The 16,139-nt window shown below is 45.8% G+C and overlaps 1 protein-coding gene across 1 annotated transcript; it reads left to right on the top strand.

The window, feature by feature from the left end:
* Positions 1 to 606: 606 nt before the first annotated feature.
* On the top strand, positions 607 to 4,406 carry LOC107293516 (torsin-1A). The gene is made up of 5 exons (XM_015822668.1): positions 607 to 817; positions 1,455 to 1,720; positions 1,874 to 2,049; positions 2,753 to 2,880; positions 4,067 to 4,406. Exons 1-5 carry the CDS (start codon positions 607 to 609, stop codon positions 4,315 to 4,317), a joined length of 1,032 nt encoding a protein of 343 aa, XP_015678154.1. The 3' UTR covers positions 4,318 to 4,406.
* Positions 4,407 to 16,139: the final 11,733 nt, after the last annotated feature.

Genomic DNA, 16,139 nt, shown 5'->3' with positions numbered 1-16,139 from the left:
CAACACTGAATTGACGTCATATAACCAGCCAAATGATGGCTTTTTATATGCTTTCCTTGCTTTTGAACTGTTCTATTGTTCTTTTTACATTTAATTATTTGCAAGCCACTCAGAGTCTTGTAGAGTATATAGAAGATGGGCAGCCATTTAAATCGGAATAATAACTACATATTTGGGGATCAGAGCAAGAGCAAAGCAACTCATCCTTTTTGCAAAGACATGTCCTAGCAGGGAAAAACATATCCCACCCACCCCACGCAATAAAAAAGACCTTGCAACAATTGCATGCAATTCACACGAGGCTGAAACGCGTGTCAGCACTTGGGCGCCCACTGGCGGTTGGGGATGAAGTTGTCAAGACAGGATGCTGACCCGGGTCTACTGATCGCGCGAAGATCCAGAAGGCGGAAATCCGACTAGCGGCAAACCGAGGAAGGCGGGGAAGCAAGGCCACGCCCCCTCTCTCTCCGGCAGCCAATGGCCCTCCCGCCCCTGCCAACCTGCCCGGCGCAAAGATGGCGCCCACGGGGCCGGAAGCCGTTTAGTCGGAAACGGAAGCGCGGCGCTGAGGTGAATTAGGCGGCGGCCCAAGGGCGGCTGCCGGCGATGAAGCAGCTCCGAGCGCCCGGGGCGCTATGGGGCCTGGCCCTGATGCTGTGGCAGGTGGGCCCGGGGGCGCGGGCGATGGACCCGGTCACCGTGGGCATCGCCTTGGCCGGCACCGCCTCGGCCCTCACCGGCCTCATCTCCCTCCCGAGGCTGTATTGCTACTTTGCTGAATGCTGCGTGGAAAGGCCGGTGGCGCAGGTCGGGAAAGGTGGGTGACGTCACCGTTCTTGCAAGGGGCGGGGCGGCAGGGGACGTGGAAGGAGGGAGGGCGTGCTGTGACGTCAGGGAGGTGGGCGTGGCAGCGGGGGCTATTGACCAGGTCGTCCTCAAGCTACTATCCCAATTGAGACCAACATTTCTGTTGCTAAGCGAGACAGTTGTTAAGTGAGTTTTGTCCCACTTTAAGACCTTTCCTGCCGCAGTTGTTAAGTTGTTAAATGAATCTGTCTTCCCCATTGACTTTGCTTGTCAGAAGGTCGCAAAAGGGGGACGCATGATCCCGGCACCCTGCGTCCGTCATAAATGCGAGTTAGTATGCCAACTGTCTGAATTTTGATCACGTGACCGGGGGGGGGGGATGCTGCAACTGTCATAAATGTGAAAAACGGTCATAATTCAATTTTTTCAATGCCGTTGACACTTTGCAGGGTCACTAAAGGAATGGTTGTTAAGTCAAGGACCTTGGTTTTAATTTTTTTAATGAGTTTTGTTGATCTCCACTCAGGAAGTAGATAAAATAGTCCTCTCTTTCTACAGAAGACCTTCCGATTCCAAGTTTGAACGTTCTCGATGACCAGATAGTAATTCTTTTAATTTCTTGCTTCTCCCAACATCCCCTGCTGCAGATCTTAAGGACAATTTGGAGAAAAAAGTCTTCGGACAACATCTTGTGTCAGAGGTGATAGTGAAAGCCGTGACCGGGTTTTTGAGAAACCCAAATCCGAAGAAACCCCTGGCCCTCTCTTTGCACGGATGGACGGGGACGGGCAAGAATTTCGTCAGTAAGATTGTGGCGGAAAGCCTTTACGATGAAGGCCTCAAGAGCAAATACGTACACCAGTTTGTGTCTACTTTGCACTTCCCACATCAGCAGAACATCAGTCAGTACAAGGTAAGTGTACGCTTGGGAACTGCTGGGAAACCCAATGTTTTCCTTGGTGTTAATCTCTGCTCGGATCTGGGTGTTGATTGCTGGGAAGTGTGTTCAGGTCTTTTAGTTTCCTTTTCCAATTTTTGATTGGCTTCTTTGCTTTTAATCTTTCAGGACCAAATGCAAATGTGGATTCGTGGCAACGTGAGTTCCTGTGCAAGGTCGATCTTCATATTTGACGAGATGGACAAAATGCACGCTGGACTCATAGACTCCATTAAGCCTTTCCTGGAATATTATGAAGAAATAGATGGCATATCGTATCGAAAAGCGATTTTCATCTTCCTCAGGTTAGGCATCGTTCCTGTGCTGGGCTACCCCCCCCAAAAAACAAATTTGCTGGAGAGAAAGTACATTTAGGTTATACCTAAGAGATCGGCCGTAAGTCAAGGACTAGCTGTACAGGTACTCCTCAATTTAACGTTCGTTTAATGACTGTTCAAAGTTACAACAGCACTTTAAAAAGTGACCAATGACCCTTTTTCACACGGCCGTTGCAGCATCCCCATGGTCACGTACCGGTAATCAAAATTCAGCCGCTTGGTGACTCATATTTATGACGGTTGCAGTGTCCTGAGGCCATGTGATCCCCTTTTGCGACCTTCTGACAAGCAAGGTCAATGGGGAAGCCAGATTCACTTAACAAGCGTATCACAAACTTTAATAACTGCAGTGATTCGCTTAACAACTGTGGCAAGAAAGGTCATAAAATGAAGTAAACTCACTTAAATGTCTCAGCAACAGAAATTTTGGGCTCAATTGTGGTTGTAAGTTGAGGACTACCTGTACTTTATGGATTCAAACACAATACTGCCGCATTTCTGTTGCCCTTTGAAAGGTTATGTCCAAAAAAAAACCCCCACCTCTCTGGATTTCTATTCCCTCAAGCCAAAACTGCTTAGCTGTGATGGCTGGCACTCTTCAGCCACGCTTTGCAGGAGCATAGAAGCTGCTTTCAGCTACCAGTGTGTGAAAAATCTCTTTTTTCTCCAGCAATGCAGGAGCTGAAAAAATAACCGAAGTGGCAATCGACCATTGGAAGAATGGAAAGAAGAGGGAAGAGCTGCCTCTCCATATTTTGCAACAGACATTGTCGAATTCTGTGTTTAATAACAAAAATAGTGAGTATCACATTTATTTTTTTGCATCCCGCCTTTATCATTTTTACAAATAACTCAACATATCCAAGACAGCTTCCTTCTCCTCTTTTTCTCACAAAAACAACCCTGTGAGGTAGATTGCATTGAGTCACTGGCTCAAAGTCACCCAGCTGACTTTCATGCCTAAGGCTGGACTAGAACTCACTGTCGCCTGGTGCCTTAACCACTACACCAAAGTGGCTCTCATGCTTTTATTCATGGGAGGCCGTGAATTCTAGTCCTGACTTAGCCTAGAAGCTAGATGGATGACCTTGGGCCAGCCCCTCTCTCTCAGCCCTAGAAAAAAGGCAGTGGTAAACAACTTCCCAAAAACCTTGCCCGGAAACCTGCAGGGACTAATTCATGCAACTGCCAGGAGTCTACAGTTTTTACAAGTAGTTCTCAACTTACGACTCTGTTTGGGACCAGAACGTCTGTTGTTTATTCAGGCGGTTGTAAAGTGAGTCATCTCCAATTTTACAACCTTTTTTGCTGCAGTTGTTAATCAAATTACGATAGTTAAATGAACCACTTGGTTGTTAAGTGACTCCAGCTTCCCCCATTGACTTTGCTTGTCAGAAGCTGGCTGGGAAGGTCACAAATGGCAATCACACAACCCTAGGATGCGGCAACTGTCGTAAATACATGCTGGTTGCCAACCGCCCTAATTTTGACCATGTGACCATAGGACATCACAATGGACATAAGTGCAAATTCTGGTTATAAATCACTTTTTTAGCGCCATTGTAATGTTGAATGGTCATTAAATGAATGGTCGTAAACCAAGGAATAACAACAGAGTCAGAAGGGACCTTGGAGGTCTTCTAGTCCAACCCCCTGCACAAGCAGGAGACCCTACCATTCTGGATAAATGGCTGTCCAATCTCTTCTTGAAAGCCTCCACCGATGGAGCACCCACAACTTCTGGTGGCAAGCTGTTCCACTGATTGTTCTAACGGTCAGGAAGTTTCTCCTTAATTCCAGGTTGCTTCTCTCCTTGATGTGTTTCCATCGGTTGCTTCTTGTCCTGCCCTCAGGCGCTTTGGAGAATAGCTTGACTCCCTCTTCTTTGGGGCAGCCCCTCAAATACTGGACTACCTGTAGTTACTTTTGTTTTAATTGCATTACAAACTAATCCCACTGAAGACAATGTGGTTTTCTTTTGCAGGTGGATTTTGGCACAGCAACCTGATCGACCGAAATGTCATCGATTACTTTATTCCCTTCCTGCCTCTCGAAATCAGCCATGTGAAAATGTGCATCAGGGCTGAATTGGAATTGCGGGGCCACCCCGTCAACGAAGCCGTGGTCTCACGGGTGGCCGATGAGATGACCTATTTCCCCAAAGAGGAGCGGATCTATTCCGACAAAGGGTGCAAGACAGTTTACACAAAATTAGATTTCTATTACGACGTCTAAAATCGTTTTCTGCTTGCAACTTCAGAGAAGGGGAAAAAAACGAACCTATTCAGAGGACTCAAAGGAGAAACCAAACACTTTCTTTCTTCCCTCCCCCCCCTGAGATTTTAACCTATGTAAATAGGACGACTAATTGAGATTGGGGAAGAGCTGGGATCTCTAAAATTGTGGCCTGTGTTAAGAAAACAGTTTCGAGGTCCATCCGTTGCAAAATTGTTTTAATCATGACTGCATTTTGGTCCACGCCACAAACTCTTTAGGGACCACGTCCACTTGCCTGGAAATGAAAACGGTTCTAATTAGATAACAGTTGATTACGAAAAGTTGTGGGGTTGTTTTTTTGGGGGGGGGGGGAAACATTTGTGACTCCTAAGAAATGAAGGAATGTTTTTGCATCTGTGCATTTTTAAAAAAAATAATTTTGTACAAATTAGCAGCTTGAATCTTTCCAGCAATCTTGAGCTAATGTATGCTTCAGACCAGTGTTGGTGCTAAAAAAATAATCAGAAATGTGATCTATGGCTGCCAAAATTGTCAAGCAACAAAATATTTGACTGTATTTCAGGGAGATTTTTTTTTTTTTTTTTGTAATTTTGGAATAAAACACAACTGGCCATCTTAACTCCTGCCTGGGCTGAACAAGACATATTCCAAATATTTTGAGAATCATCTGCAATTCCTTGAAGCAAGAACTTATCAGAACCAATTGAGAAAGCGTTGCCTTTGTGCCAAGACCCAGAATTTGTGAGAATATTTTGATATTGTGGTCTCTGCAATCACTAGCAAAATATTCCTTTCCTCTACCCAGCCAAATAAAATGGCTTAGTGAAGCAGCTTTCCTTAACAAGAAGATATTCGTCTCTTACAGTGGTTTGTTGAACCGTGCTGGAATATTTTTCTGAATAAAGGAAAACAAAGCTGGTTGGCTAATTCTGCAGATCATTGTCCCACCCTGTCTGGAGGGCGTAACGTGGAAAATGTTGAGAGGGGTCTCATTAAAAGTTATTAAAATACTTATAATGTTGATAGAAATGTATCAGATCTCTTTTGAAAACATTTAACTGAGGGTAGGGGAGGAAAGAGTTCCAATAATAGAAAAAGGAAGAAACAGTTTCAAATTTAAGTCAATTTTTTCACTGGGCAAGACACCATGTATCAAAAACTCTATTATACATTTTAGCAGAATCCCTAGGAAGCAAAGCAAAGCAAAACAAACCAGTCCTGGATTTTTTTTTTTCCTAAAGAAAAAAAGACTGGAAAAAAATAATAAATAAAACCAAGGGCTGCCTGGCAAGATCATAACATGGTTGAGAAGATGCAAACAAAAGAAACACAAAAAAGGGTTTGATTTTTTTTGGGGGGGTAGAAGGACCCGCCAACCAGAAGGGCAATCTTATTGCAAGAGAGGCAATCCCCATCAGCATCCCCCCCCCAAGGCTGGCTAATGGGACCTGTAGTCCAAAGCATCTCCTAAATTCTGCATATAATCTTTATTTTATTTTGCATTTATTAAATTTTCAGATTTTTTTTTTTTTAAACAGCATTTTAAGCATTTTCCTGCTCAACAAGAAAAAGTTCTCTGTTGGAAGAAGGGACGATCCCCATCAGCACCCCAGAGGTGGCTGATGGGACTTGTAATCCAGTGGAAGCCCAAGCCGCCCTCTGATCTCTCCATCCTAAAAAGCACAGCTGCAAAAATGATGGGGATGTTTTAAAAACTGGGCCTTTGCAACGGGGGAGGGAGGGGGGGGTGGGAAGCAGCCTCCAACCCTACTCCAGCCTCTCAGGCACAAGGCTGCCTGGCGGATGGGATTTGTAGTCCAAAGGGTCCCCGGGCGGGGCGAAGGCTGGAGGAGGAGGCGGCATTACGCAGTCTAATCACCTTCACCTGTGCGGGCCGAGGCACACCTGGCCGTGATGAGCCGCTTCCCGCGCTCCGCGGCCGTCTCCATGGCAACCGCTGCGCGAGCTGGGAAACCAGCCGAGCGCTCGCGCCCGTGTTTGCGCGCGAAAGAGCGCGCGCCTTTTCCCGCCCAGCGCCCTCGGACCGCCTCGCGGGGTTCCTGTCTTGCACACCCATCTCGCTCGTGATTGGCTGCTCTGAAAACCCGTCGCTCGGATTGGCTGAGAGGCCTCTCTCCTCTCCGAGAGGCGGGGGCATTTAAAAAGTCGGCGGGCTCCCTCAGGCTGAGCGCAAGAATAAAAGCGAGCGCGCTGCAGAGGCAAGCCGCCGCCGGTACCGCGTCTCTTTTTCCCTCAGAAGAGACGCGATAGCGGCGTCTCCTGCCTCTGCAGCGCGCTCCATTTTCTTTTGGCACTCATCCTGAGGAGCCCGCAGACTTTTTCCCTCAAAAGAGACAATGCTGCGGGGTGCCGGGGGGCAAAAATGTCTCTCTCCGGCGCTCCCGCGGCCCAAGTCCTCGAGCTCGAGGCCGGGCAGGGCCTTTTGAGCTTTGAGGTAATTGTAGCTGAGACTTTTTTTTTTTTTTTTTTACCTTTTAGGGATGCGGAGGGGGGCGCGAGTTCTTTAGCTAATGAATAGCTTATTCTCGAGGAGTCAGGATACCACCTGTAGTAATTTTAACCACGGCGTGTATTCTTACGAGTAAAACGCCAGCGGTAGCTCAACGGTGTTTTATTCGAAGGACTCCAATACCATAGGTCACTAAAGATACTTATCTCAGTCTTTCGCTCGGGGAATAACGCAAACCGCTGTGTCTGGAAGTAATTCTAGTCAAGTTCTTAAAATTTTGGTCGAACCTGAGGTAATATCAGCCATGCCCTTTTTAAAGGGACCAAACCAGCAAAGGTGAATAGGAGTTAAAATTAGCTTTAAAGGTAAAATTATCTCAGGAACTGACTTTCCTCTTAGGAATAAAATGAATTCTTGGGGTAATTTTAGCCAAGAATTCAAGTTCTTAGAATAAAATTTTGGTGGAACCTGAGGTAATATCAGCCATGCCCTTTTTAAAGGGACCAAACCAGCAAAGGTGAATAGGAGTTAAAATTAGCTTTAAAGGTAAAATTATCTCAGGAACTGACTTTGCTCTTAGGAATAAAGTGATTTTTTTGGAATCTGAGATAATTTTAGTCAAGGCTCAAGTCCCTAAAAGAAGCAAAATATGTAATAATAATAAAGTTGGAAGGGACCTTGGAGGTCATCTAGTCCAACCCCCTGCTCAGGCAGGAAACCCTATACCAGGGGTAGGCAACCTTGGCTCTTTATGTCTTGTGGACTTCAACTCCAGAGAATTCCTCAGCCAGCATGGCTCAGCTTGGAAACATCCCTTTCCCCTCAACATGGCTGGCTCAGGAATTCTAGGAGTTGAAGTCCAGGGGTCTTCAAACGTGACCCTTTTATGACTTGTGGACTTCAACTCCCAGAATTCCTCAGCCAGCGTGCCTGGCTGAGGAATTCTGGGAGTTGAAGTCCAGGGGTCTTCAAACGTGGCCCTTTTATGACTTGTGGACTTCAACTCCCAGAATTCCTCAGCCAGCGTGCCTGGCTGAGGAATTCTGGGAGTTGAAGTCCAGGGGTCTTCAAACGTGGCCCTTTTATGACTTGTGGACTTCAACTCCCAGAATTCCTCAGCCAGCGTGCCAATCCACACGTCATAAAAGGGTCAAGTTTGAAGACCTCTGTAAAACATGTAGAAAACAGGCTAGTGGCTTAAGGGAACAATGTTACAAGTCATTGTATCTTGCCTTCTTTCACAAGTAGGATAAAACACATAAAACCCCTTTGACTGATTGCTTTTCTAACCTCTGAACATCCACTGGTCATTTGGTGATGTTGAATTTTTTATTTCAAAGGCATGAATCCATGTAGACGAAGAAGAAGACATCAACAGTAAGACAGATGGTTTAATTCACTCTCCAGTATATTATGAAAGTGAGGAAGCCTGGCAGGTACTGTTTGCAACATGTTAACTACTGCAAAAATCCTTGGGTCTTGCTAAAGTTTATCTTAAGACTTGCTTTAGCAAAGTTTTTTTTTAAACATTACAAAGTATCAAGGGTAAAAAGAGCAGTCATAAGTGTGACAAACATGCCTAAAAAGTAGCAAAAAAAATTCTGACCCAAGACAATTTTAGCTATTGGCTGTGGATCTTAGAATCAGACAGATACCAGCCTCCTCCAGTACCTGAGGACTCCCTCAGTGAGACTCAAGCCGGAAGGGGATCCTTTGGGGTCACTTCCCTCCCACCTTCACACCCTTGGAAATAATGCCAATACCAGCCAGACTTCTTAGAAGCAAAAGTAAACCTGGTGATGCAATTTAATATGAGGAATACCAATAAAGAAGAATATTTGTGGTTAACAGTTGAAATGAGGCGTCCTTGATGCTCTCTGAGCTTGGCGGTTTTCTTGTAGACCAGGCATGTCCAAACTCGTGACGTCATGTGACGTCATACAACGTATCGGGCCGGTTTTGCCCTTGCCGGCAATGGGGTGGACGTGGCTTCCACGTGACATGTCTGGCCCATGGGCCGGCAGTTTGACACCCCTGTTGTAGACGTTTGTTTACCAAACTAGGGAACATCATCAGTGCTTGAAGGGAGTGCAGTTTGCTCCCAGTTTATGTTCTAGTGCAGTGGTGGCGAACCTATGGGACGTGTGCCAGTGGCGGCACTCGGAGCCCTCTCTGTGGGCACGTGTGCCGTTGCCCCAGCCTTGCCTCCCCCCATGACCCCCTCCTCTCCAGCAGCTCCCCTGAAGGAGACTCGCCCTCGAGTGTGGCCCACACGGAGCAGCGCAGGTAAGGACATGGCAGCCAGGCAGCGTAGACAAGACTCTGCCCTCACACCCCATCATGCAGTTGATGCTGCAGGGCACGGGCAGAGGGCGTGGCCGCCATAGCGCTGCTGGGCTGCCTGGGCGATCTGCGGAGGACCATGGAGGCGGTGAGTAGTCCTGTGGGCAGGTGGGGTGGGGGTGGGGGGGCGGAGCGGAGTGGGGGCGGGGGCAGTTTTTGGGCACTCGGTCTCTAAAAGGTTCGCCATCACTGTTCTAGTGGCTCCTTTCAGTGTTGGTGAAAATGGTCTTGGAGGTTCTTTGTTGCGCTATGTGTTGTTGGCTTCTTTGGCAGCTCCTTGATTAGGGTATTGTTTACTTCTTAATTGTTGGTCTGGAAATTTAGCCCTGGCAATGGTTCATAGAACCAAAAAGAAAACATCAATGGCCCTTTTTAATGTTAGGTGCGGCCACTGATCTGTAAAAGATGTTATAGTTTTCTAGCTTTGCAGACTGAGCAGAGGAAGTGCACTCTTCTGCCGAATATTCTTCGAAAGAGACAACGTTGCCGGGCACGACTGAGGAAGAAACAAAGGAGAAAGAAGAAAAAAGAAGAAAAAGAGAGCAAGAAAATGTCTCCAGCTCAAGCCTTCTTAGTCTTCAGCTGTGATGGCACCCTCTACGCTGAGAGGTACGTTTAGTTGAGTCTTGTATTCTTTAAAGCTTTAGGACAGGGGTCTTCAAACGTGGCCCTTTTATGACTTGTGGACTTCAACTCCCAGAATTCCTCAGCCAGCATGCTGAGAATGTGTATTGTGCATTCTTAGGAGTAAAATCCCAATTCCAACTGAGGTAATGTTGACTTTTTTTATTTCAAAGGCACAAATCCAAAATGACTTGTAGACGAAGAAGAAGACATCAACAGTAAGACAGATGGTTTAATTCACTCTTTGGTATATCATGAAAGTGAGGAAGCCTGGCAGGTTCTGCTTGGGCCTTGCTGAAATTTACCCTAAGACAGTGGTGACGAACCTATGGCACGTGTGACAGAGGTGGCACTCTGAGCCCTCTCTATGGGCATGCGCGCCGTCGCCCCAGCCCCACCTCCCCCCACGGCCCCCTCCTCACCAGCAGACCCCCGGAGGAGAATCACCCCTGGGCGTGGCCCGTGAGCAGCAGCCCAGCCAAGGACATGGCAGCCGGGCAGTGGGGACAAGACTCCGCCCTCGCACCCTGTCGCATGCAGATGATACTGTGGGGCGCAGGCAGAAGGCGTGGCTGCCATGGCACTGCAGGGCTGCCTGGGTGATCTGCAACGGGCCATGGAGGCGGTAGGTGGCCCTGCGGGATGGCAAAGCGGGACGGGGAGGCGGGCGGGCGGGAGCTGGGGCAGGGCGGTTTTTGGACACTCTAAAAGATCTAAAAGGTTCGCCATCACTGCCCTAAGGCTTGCTTTAGCAGTTTTTAAAAAAATGGTCTTGGAGGTTCTTAGTTGCGCTATTTGTTGTTAGCTTCTTTGGCAGTTCCTTGATTAGGACATTGTTTATTTCTTGATCGTTGGTCTGATGTTAATCATAGTGTTAATCTATGCATAACTCAGTGTGGGTTGCTGGTGAAGAGGTGTTGTCTTTTTTGCAAAGTGGGTACATATTGTTTCTGTCTGTCTATTGATGGCTAATTTGCCAGAGTGACAGGCTTCTAGAAATTTATTCGTGGTTTTGGACATTGCTTGGTCTAGGACAGGGGTAGGCAACCTTGGCTCTTTTATGACTCATGGACTTCAACTCCCAGAATTCCTGAGCCAGAATGGCTGGCTCAGGAATTCTGGGAGTTGAAGTCCACGAGTCATAAAAGAGCCAAGGTTGCCTACCCCTGGTCTAGGATAGTCAGTTTCCCAACTGGAACTATCGTTAGGTCTTTGAATTTATTGTGAAATTAAAGAGTTTTCATTATATATTCTGGCTGCTACTTGGTATTATGATTGATATTAGATTTCATACCTTTCTTCCCTAGCATAATTTTAGCCATGGTGATGGTTCTTAGAACCAGAAAGGAAACCTCAGTGGCCCATTTAAATGATCAGTGTGGCCGTTGATTAATAATAGATTTTATAGATTTATGCCTGGCATTATTTTAGCCATGGCAATGGTTCTTAGAACCAGAAAGGAAACCTCAATGGCCCATTTAAATGACCAGTGTGGCCGGTGATTAATTATAGATTTTATAGTTTTCTGCCTGGCATTATTTTAGCCATGACGATGGTTCTTAGAACCAGAAAGGAAACTTCAACGGCCCATTTAAATGACCAGCGTGGCCGGTGATTAATAATAGATTTTATAGTTTTCTGCCTGGCATAGTTTTAGCCATGGCAATGGTTCTTAGAACCAAAAGAAAACCTCAATGGCCCCTTTCTAATGCTAGGTGTGGCCGTTGATCTATAAAAGATTTTATAGTTTCCTAGCTTTGCAGATTGAGCGGAGGAACAAGTGCGCTCTTTTGCCAAATGTTCCTCGAAAGAGACGACACATGCTGGGCACGGCAGAGGAAGAAACCAAAGAGAAAGAAGAAAAAAGAAAGAAGACCCAAGACAGCAAGAAAATGTCTCCAGCTCAAGCCCTATTAGCCTTTGGCTGTGATGGCGCCTCCTACATTGTGAGGTAAGTTTAGTTGAGTCTTGTATTCTTCAAAGTCTCAGGGTATGGAGGGAGGCAGATGATCCGTTATGCCAGGGGTCCCCAACCCCCGGTCGGTGGACCAGCACCGGTCTGCTGCATGCCAGCAAGTGGGCCACACAACAAGCAAAACTTCATCCTCAGGATGCAGGCAGTATACAAAACCACACCCCCTCTGGTCCATAGAAAACCTTTCTCCTCGGCACCAGTCCTTGGTGCCCAAAAGGTTGGGAACCTCTGCATTATGCCTAGATAAGGAATGGTAACACCTGCATCTGAGCTAATAGTAACCATTGTGTATTGTGCATTCTTAGGAGTAAAACTCCAGTGCCAGCTGATGTAACATTGATATTTTTTTTTTATCTCAAAGGCGTCTACTATACCATCTTAGAAGACAGAAGACTCAGCTGTCAGCCTGCAGTGTTGATGTTGAAAATGGAGGAAGAAGGAATGGAACGCAAGAATGAATATGGTCTCCATCAAGAATGCTACTTCACCAACTCAATCACAACTGACCTGTAGATAATTAAGTTTTAAATGTTTGTTGCCAGGCATAAATTTAGCCATGGCGATGGTTCTTAGAACTGGGGGGGAAAAACACTCAATGGCCCCTTTTAAAGTTAGGCATGGCTGTTGATAGATTATAGACTTTATGGTTTTCTTGCCTGGCATAATTCTAGCCATGGTGATAGTTCTTCGAACCAGAAAGAAAATTTCAACGGCCTTTTAAATGACCAGTGTGGCCGGTGGTTAATAATAGATTTTATAGTTTTCTGCCTGGCATAATTCTGGCCATGGCGATGGTTCTTAGAACCAAAAGAAAACCTCAATGGCCCTTTTAAATGCTAGTTGTGGCTGTTGATCGATTATAGATTTTATACCTTTCTTGCCTGGCATAATCCTAGCCATGGCGATGGTTCTTAGAACCAGAAAGAAAGCCTCAACGGCCCTTTTTAATGCTAAGTGTGCCCGTTGATCTAGAAAAGATTTTATAGCTTTAGAGTCTCTGAGATTGAGGGGAGGAACATTTGCACGCCTGTTGCCAAATGTTCCTCAGAAGAGACACGGCAGAGGAAGAAACAAAGGCGAAAAAAGAAAAAAGAAGAACCAAGACAGCAAGAAAACGTCTGCAGCTCAAGCCCTATTAGCCTTTGGCTGTCATGGCGCCTCCTACGCTGTGAGGTAAGTTGTATTCTTCAAAGTTTTAGGATATGGAGGGAAGTGGAATGGTCTCCCACAAACTGATGGTCCGTTCTTCCTAGGTAAGTAGGGGTAACACCTGCATCTGTGGTAATAGTAACCACTGTGTATTGTGCATTCATAGGAGTAAAATGCCAGTGGCAGCTGAAGTTAACGCTGATTTTTTTTTTGTCTCAAAGGCATGTACTACAGCATCTTAGAAGACAGAAGACTCAGCGTTGATGGTAAAAGTACAAGAAGAAGGAATGGAAATCAAGAAGAATATGATGTTGTAGATAATAGATTTTATATCTTTCTTGCCTGGCATAAATTAAGCCCTGGCAATGGTTATTAGAACCAGAAAGGAAACCTCAATAGCCTTTTTTAATGCTAGGCATGGCTGTTGATCAATAATAGATTTTATAGTTTTCTGCCTGGCGTAATTTTAGCCATGGTGATGGTTCTTAGAACCAGAAAGCGGCCCATTTACATGACCAGCATGGCCGGTGATTAATAATAGATTTTATAGTTTCTGCCTGGCATAATTTTAGCCATGGCGATGGTTCTTAGAACCAGAAAGGAAACCTCTCAGTGGACCTTTTTAATTCTAAGTGGGGCCATTGATGGATAATAGATATTATACCTTTCTTGCCTGGCATAATTCTAGCCATGGCGATGGTTCTTAGAACCAGAAAGAAAGCCTCAACGGCCCTTTTTAATGCTAAGTGTGCCCGTTGATCTAGAAAAGATTTTATAGCTTTAGAGTCTCTGAGTTTGAGGGGAGGAACATTTGCACGCCAAATGTTCCTCAGAAGAGACACGGCGGAGGAAGAAACAAAGGCGAAGAAAGAAAAAAGAAGACAGCAAGAAAATGTCTGCAGCTCAAGCCCTATTAGCCTTTGGCTGTGATGGCGCCTCCTTCGCTGTGAGGTAAATTTAGTTGAGTCTTGTTTCCTTCAAAGCTTTAGGACAGGCGTGTCAAACTCGCGACGTCATGTGACTTTTTCCCCATTGCCAGCAATGGGCTGGACATGGTTTTGTCGTGATGCATCCGGCCCGCGGGCTGGCAGTTTGACATGCCTGCTTTAGGATATGGAGGGAGGTTGATGGTTTCCACCAACTGATGGTCCATTCTTCCTAGGTAAGGAAAGGGAACACCTGTATTGGAGGTAATAGTAAGCACAATGTATTTTGCATTATTAGGAGTAAAGTTCCTCTGGCAGCTAAAGTAACACTGATATTTTTTTAACTCAAAGGCTTCTGCTACACCATCTTAGAAGACAGAAGATGAAAATGGAGGAAGAAGGAATGGAACGCAAGGATGAATATCAAGAATGCTACTTCACCACGTAAATCAAAACTGAGCTGTAGATAATAGATTTAATACCTTTTTTGCCAGCTGTAAATTTAGCCATGGCAATGGTTCTTAGAACCAGAAAGGAAACCTCCCCAACAGCCCTTTTAATGCTAGGCATGGCGGTTGATCGATTATAGATTTTATACTTTTCTGCCTGGCATAATTCTAGCCATGGTGATAATTCCTAGAACCAGAAAGAAAATTTCAATGGCCTTTTTAAATGACCAGTGTGGCCGGTGGTTAATAATAGATTTTATAGTTTTCTGCCTGGTATAATTCTGGCCATGGCGATGGTTCTTAGAACCAGAAAGAAAGCCTCAACGGCCCTTTTTAATGCTAGGTGTGGCCGTTGATCTAGAAAAGAATTTATAGCTTTAGAGTCTCTGAGATTGAGGGGAGGAACATTTGCACGCCAAATGTTCCTCAGAAGAGACACAACGGAGGAAGAAACAAAGGCAAAGAAAGAAAAAAGAAGAACCAAGACAGCAAGAAAATGTCTGCAGCTCAAGCCCTATTAGCCTTTGGCTGTGATGGAGCCTCCTACGCTGTGGGGTAAGTTGTATTCTTCAAAGTTTTAGGATATGGAGGGAGGTGGAATGGTCTCTCACAAATGATGGTCCATTCTTCTTGGGAAGTAGGGGTAACACCTGCATCTGTGGTAATAGTAACCACTGTGTATTGTGCATTCTTAGGTGTAAAATCTCTGGCAGCTGAAGTAACATTGATTTATTTATTTTTAATTTCAAAGAAATGTACTCTACACCATCTTAGAAGACAGAAGACACAGTTGTCAGCCTGCAGTGTTGATGGTGAAAAAGGAGGAAGAAGGAATGGAACGCAAGAATGAACATGATCTCCACCAAAAATGCTATTTCACCAATTATGTCAAAACTGACCTTTAGAACAATTGCTGAAAATGTAAGTCACTTTCATGAACACACCACACTACACATTTTAATCCTATCTGTGGCCATTGCTACATAATAGAGATTCTAGTTTGCTTGCCTGTTGTATTTTTAGCCAATTCTAGGTGTGTTCCATGATGTACATAAGATTCCATACTTCTCTTGCCTCCTTACTGTTATACCTGGCAATGGTTCTTAAAACCCAAAAGAAAATGTCTATGGCCCTTTCTATTGCTAGGCTTGGTCACTGATTATTAAAACAGTAATTAGTATTCTGGCCTGGTGTAATGTTAGCCATAGCTGTACTTCTTAGAACTTGAAAAAGGCCACACAAGCGTTCCACATGCCAACCCATCACGTAAATAATAGTGATGACTCATTTTAAGGGGTCTTTCAGTCCCTGAGCTTCCCCTGTGTGTGACACTCACACTGAATGGATGTGGATAATTATCAGCTCCCAGACTCACTCAGTCCATGAGCAGATACTCTGTGAGACTCACACTAGAAGTCTCTCCGGGTCGCCCTGGGTGACCCTTTCAGTCCCTGAGTGAGCAGCGAGGGCGAATCATACTGGAGGTGTCAACAGCCCTCAGTTGGAAGCCTCTCCCAGTCCCTGAGGCTCCCCAACTAAGTCTCAAACTGGAAGGGAATCCTTTTGGATCGCTTTCCTCACTGGCCAATGATGATCATGATCAGTGCAGTCCGTGAAACCAGAGAGACAAAAGAGATGCACTATTCCTGATTTCATCTGCGCCGACCCCCATGTTTAGGCATGGACCCTTGGCCACGCCTCCTTCGCCCCCTGCCACTCGCCTCAGCCCACTTACAGCCCGCTTTCCTCCTCCGCTGCCCTCCCGCAGCCATTCTCCACGGCCAGTGGGCCCTTGGCCCTCTGCCCCTCGCCCGTCGGCCCGGCCAATTCACCCAGACACCCTTTGTCCCGGGCCTTTGGCTGTACGGGACAAATAGCCCCCA

The sequence above is a fragment of the Protobothrops mucrosquamatus genome, unplaced genomic scaffold (genome assembly GCF_001527695.2).
Source record: "Protobothrops mucrosquamatus isolate PMUCROS unplaced genomic scaffold, P.Mucros_1.0 scaffold1638, whole genome shotgun sequence".
Taxonomy (NCBI): domain Eukaryota; kingdom Metazoa; phylum Chordata; class Lepidosauria; order Squamata; family Viperidae; genus Protobothrops; species Protobothrops mucrosquamatus.
This window is presented reverse-complemented; position numbering and strand designations above follow the sequence as displayed.

What these genes read in the sequence shown, in the direction of transcription:
- LOC107293516 (XM_015822668.1), top strand. Translation starts at nt 607, where the DNA reads ATGAAGCAGCTCCGAGCGCCCGGGGCGCTATGGGGCCTGGCCCTGATG. An exon ending in AGAACATCAGTCAGTACAAG is followed by an intron (nt 1,721 to 1,873) that starts GTAAGTGTACGC and finishes TTAATCTTTCAG; the next exon opens with GACCAAATGCAAATGTGGAT. An exon ending in TGTGTTTAATAACAAAAATA is followed by an intron (nt 2,881 to 4,066) that starts GTGAGTATCACA and finishes TTTCTTTTGCAG; the next exon opens with GTGGATTTTGGCACAGCAAC.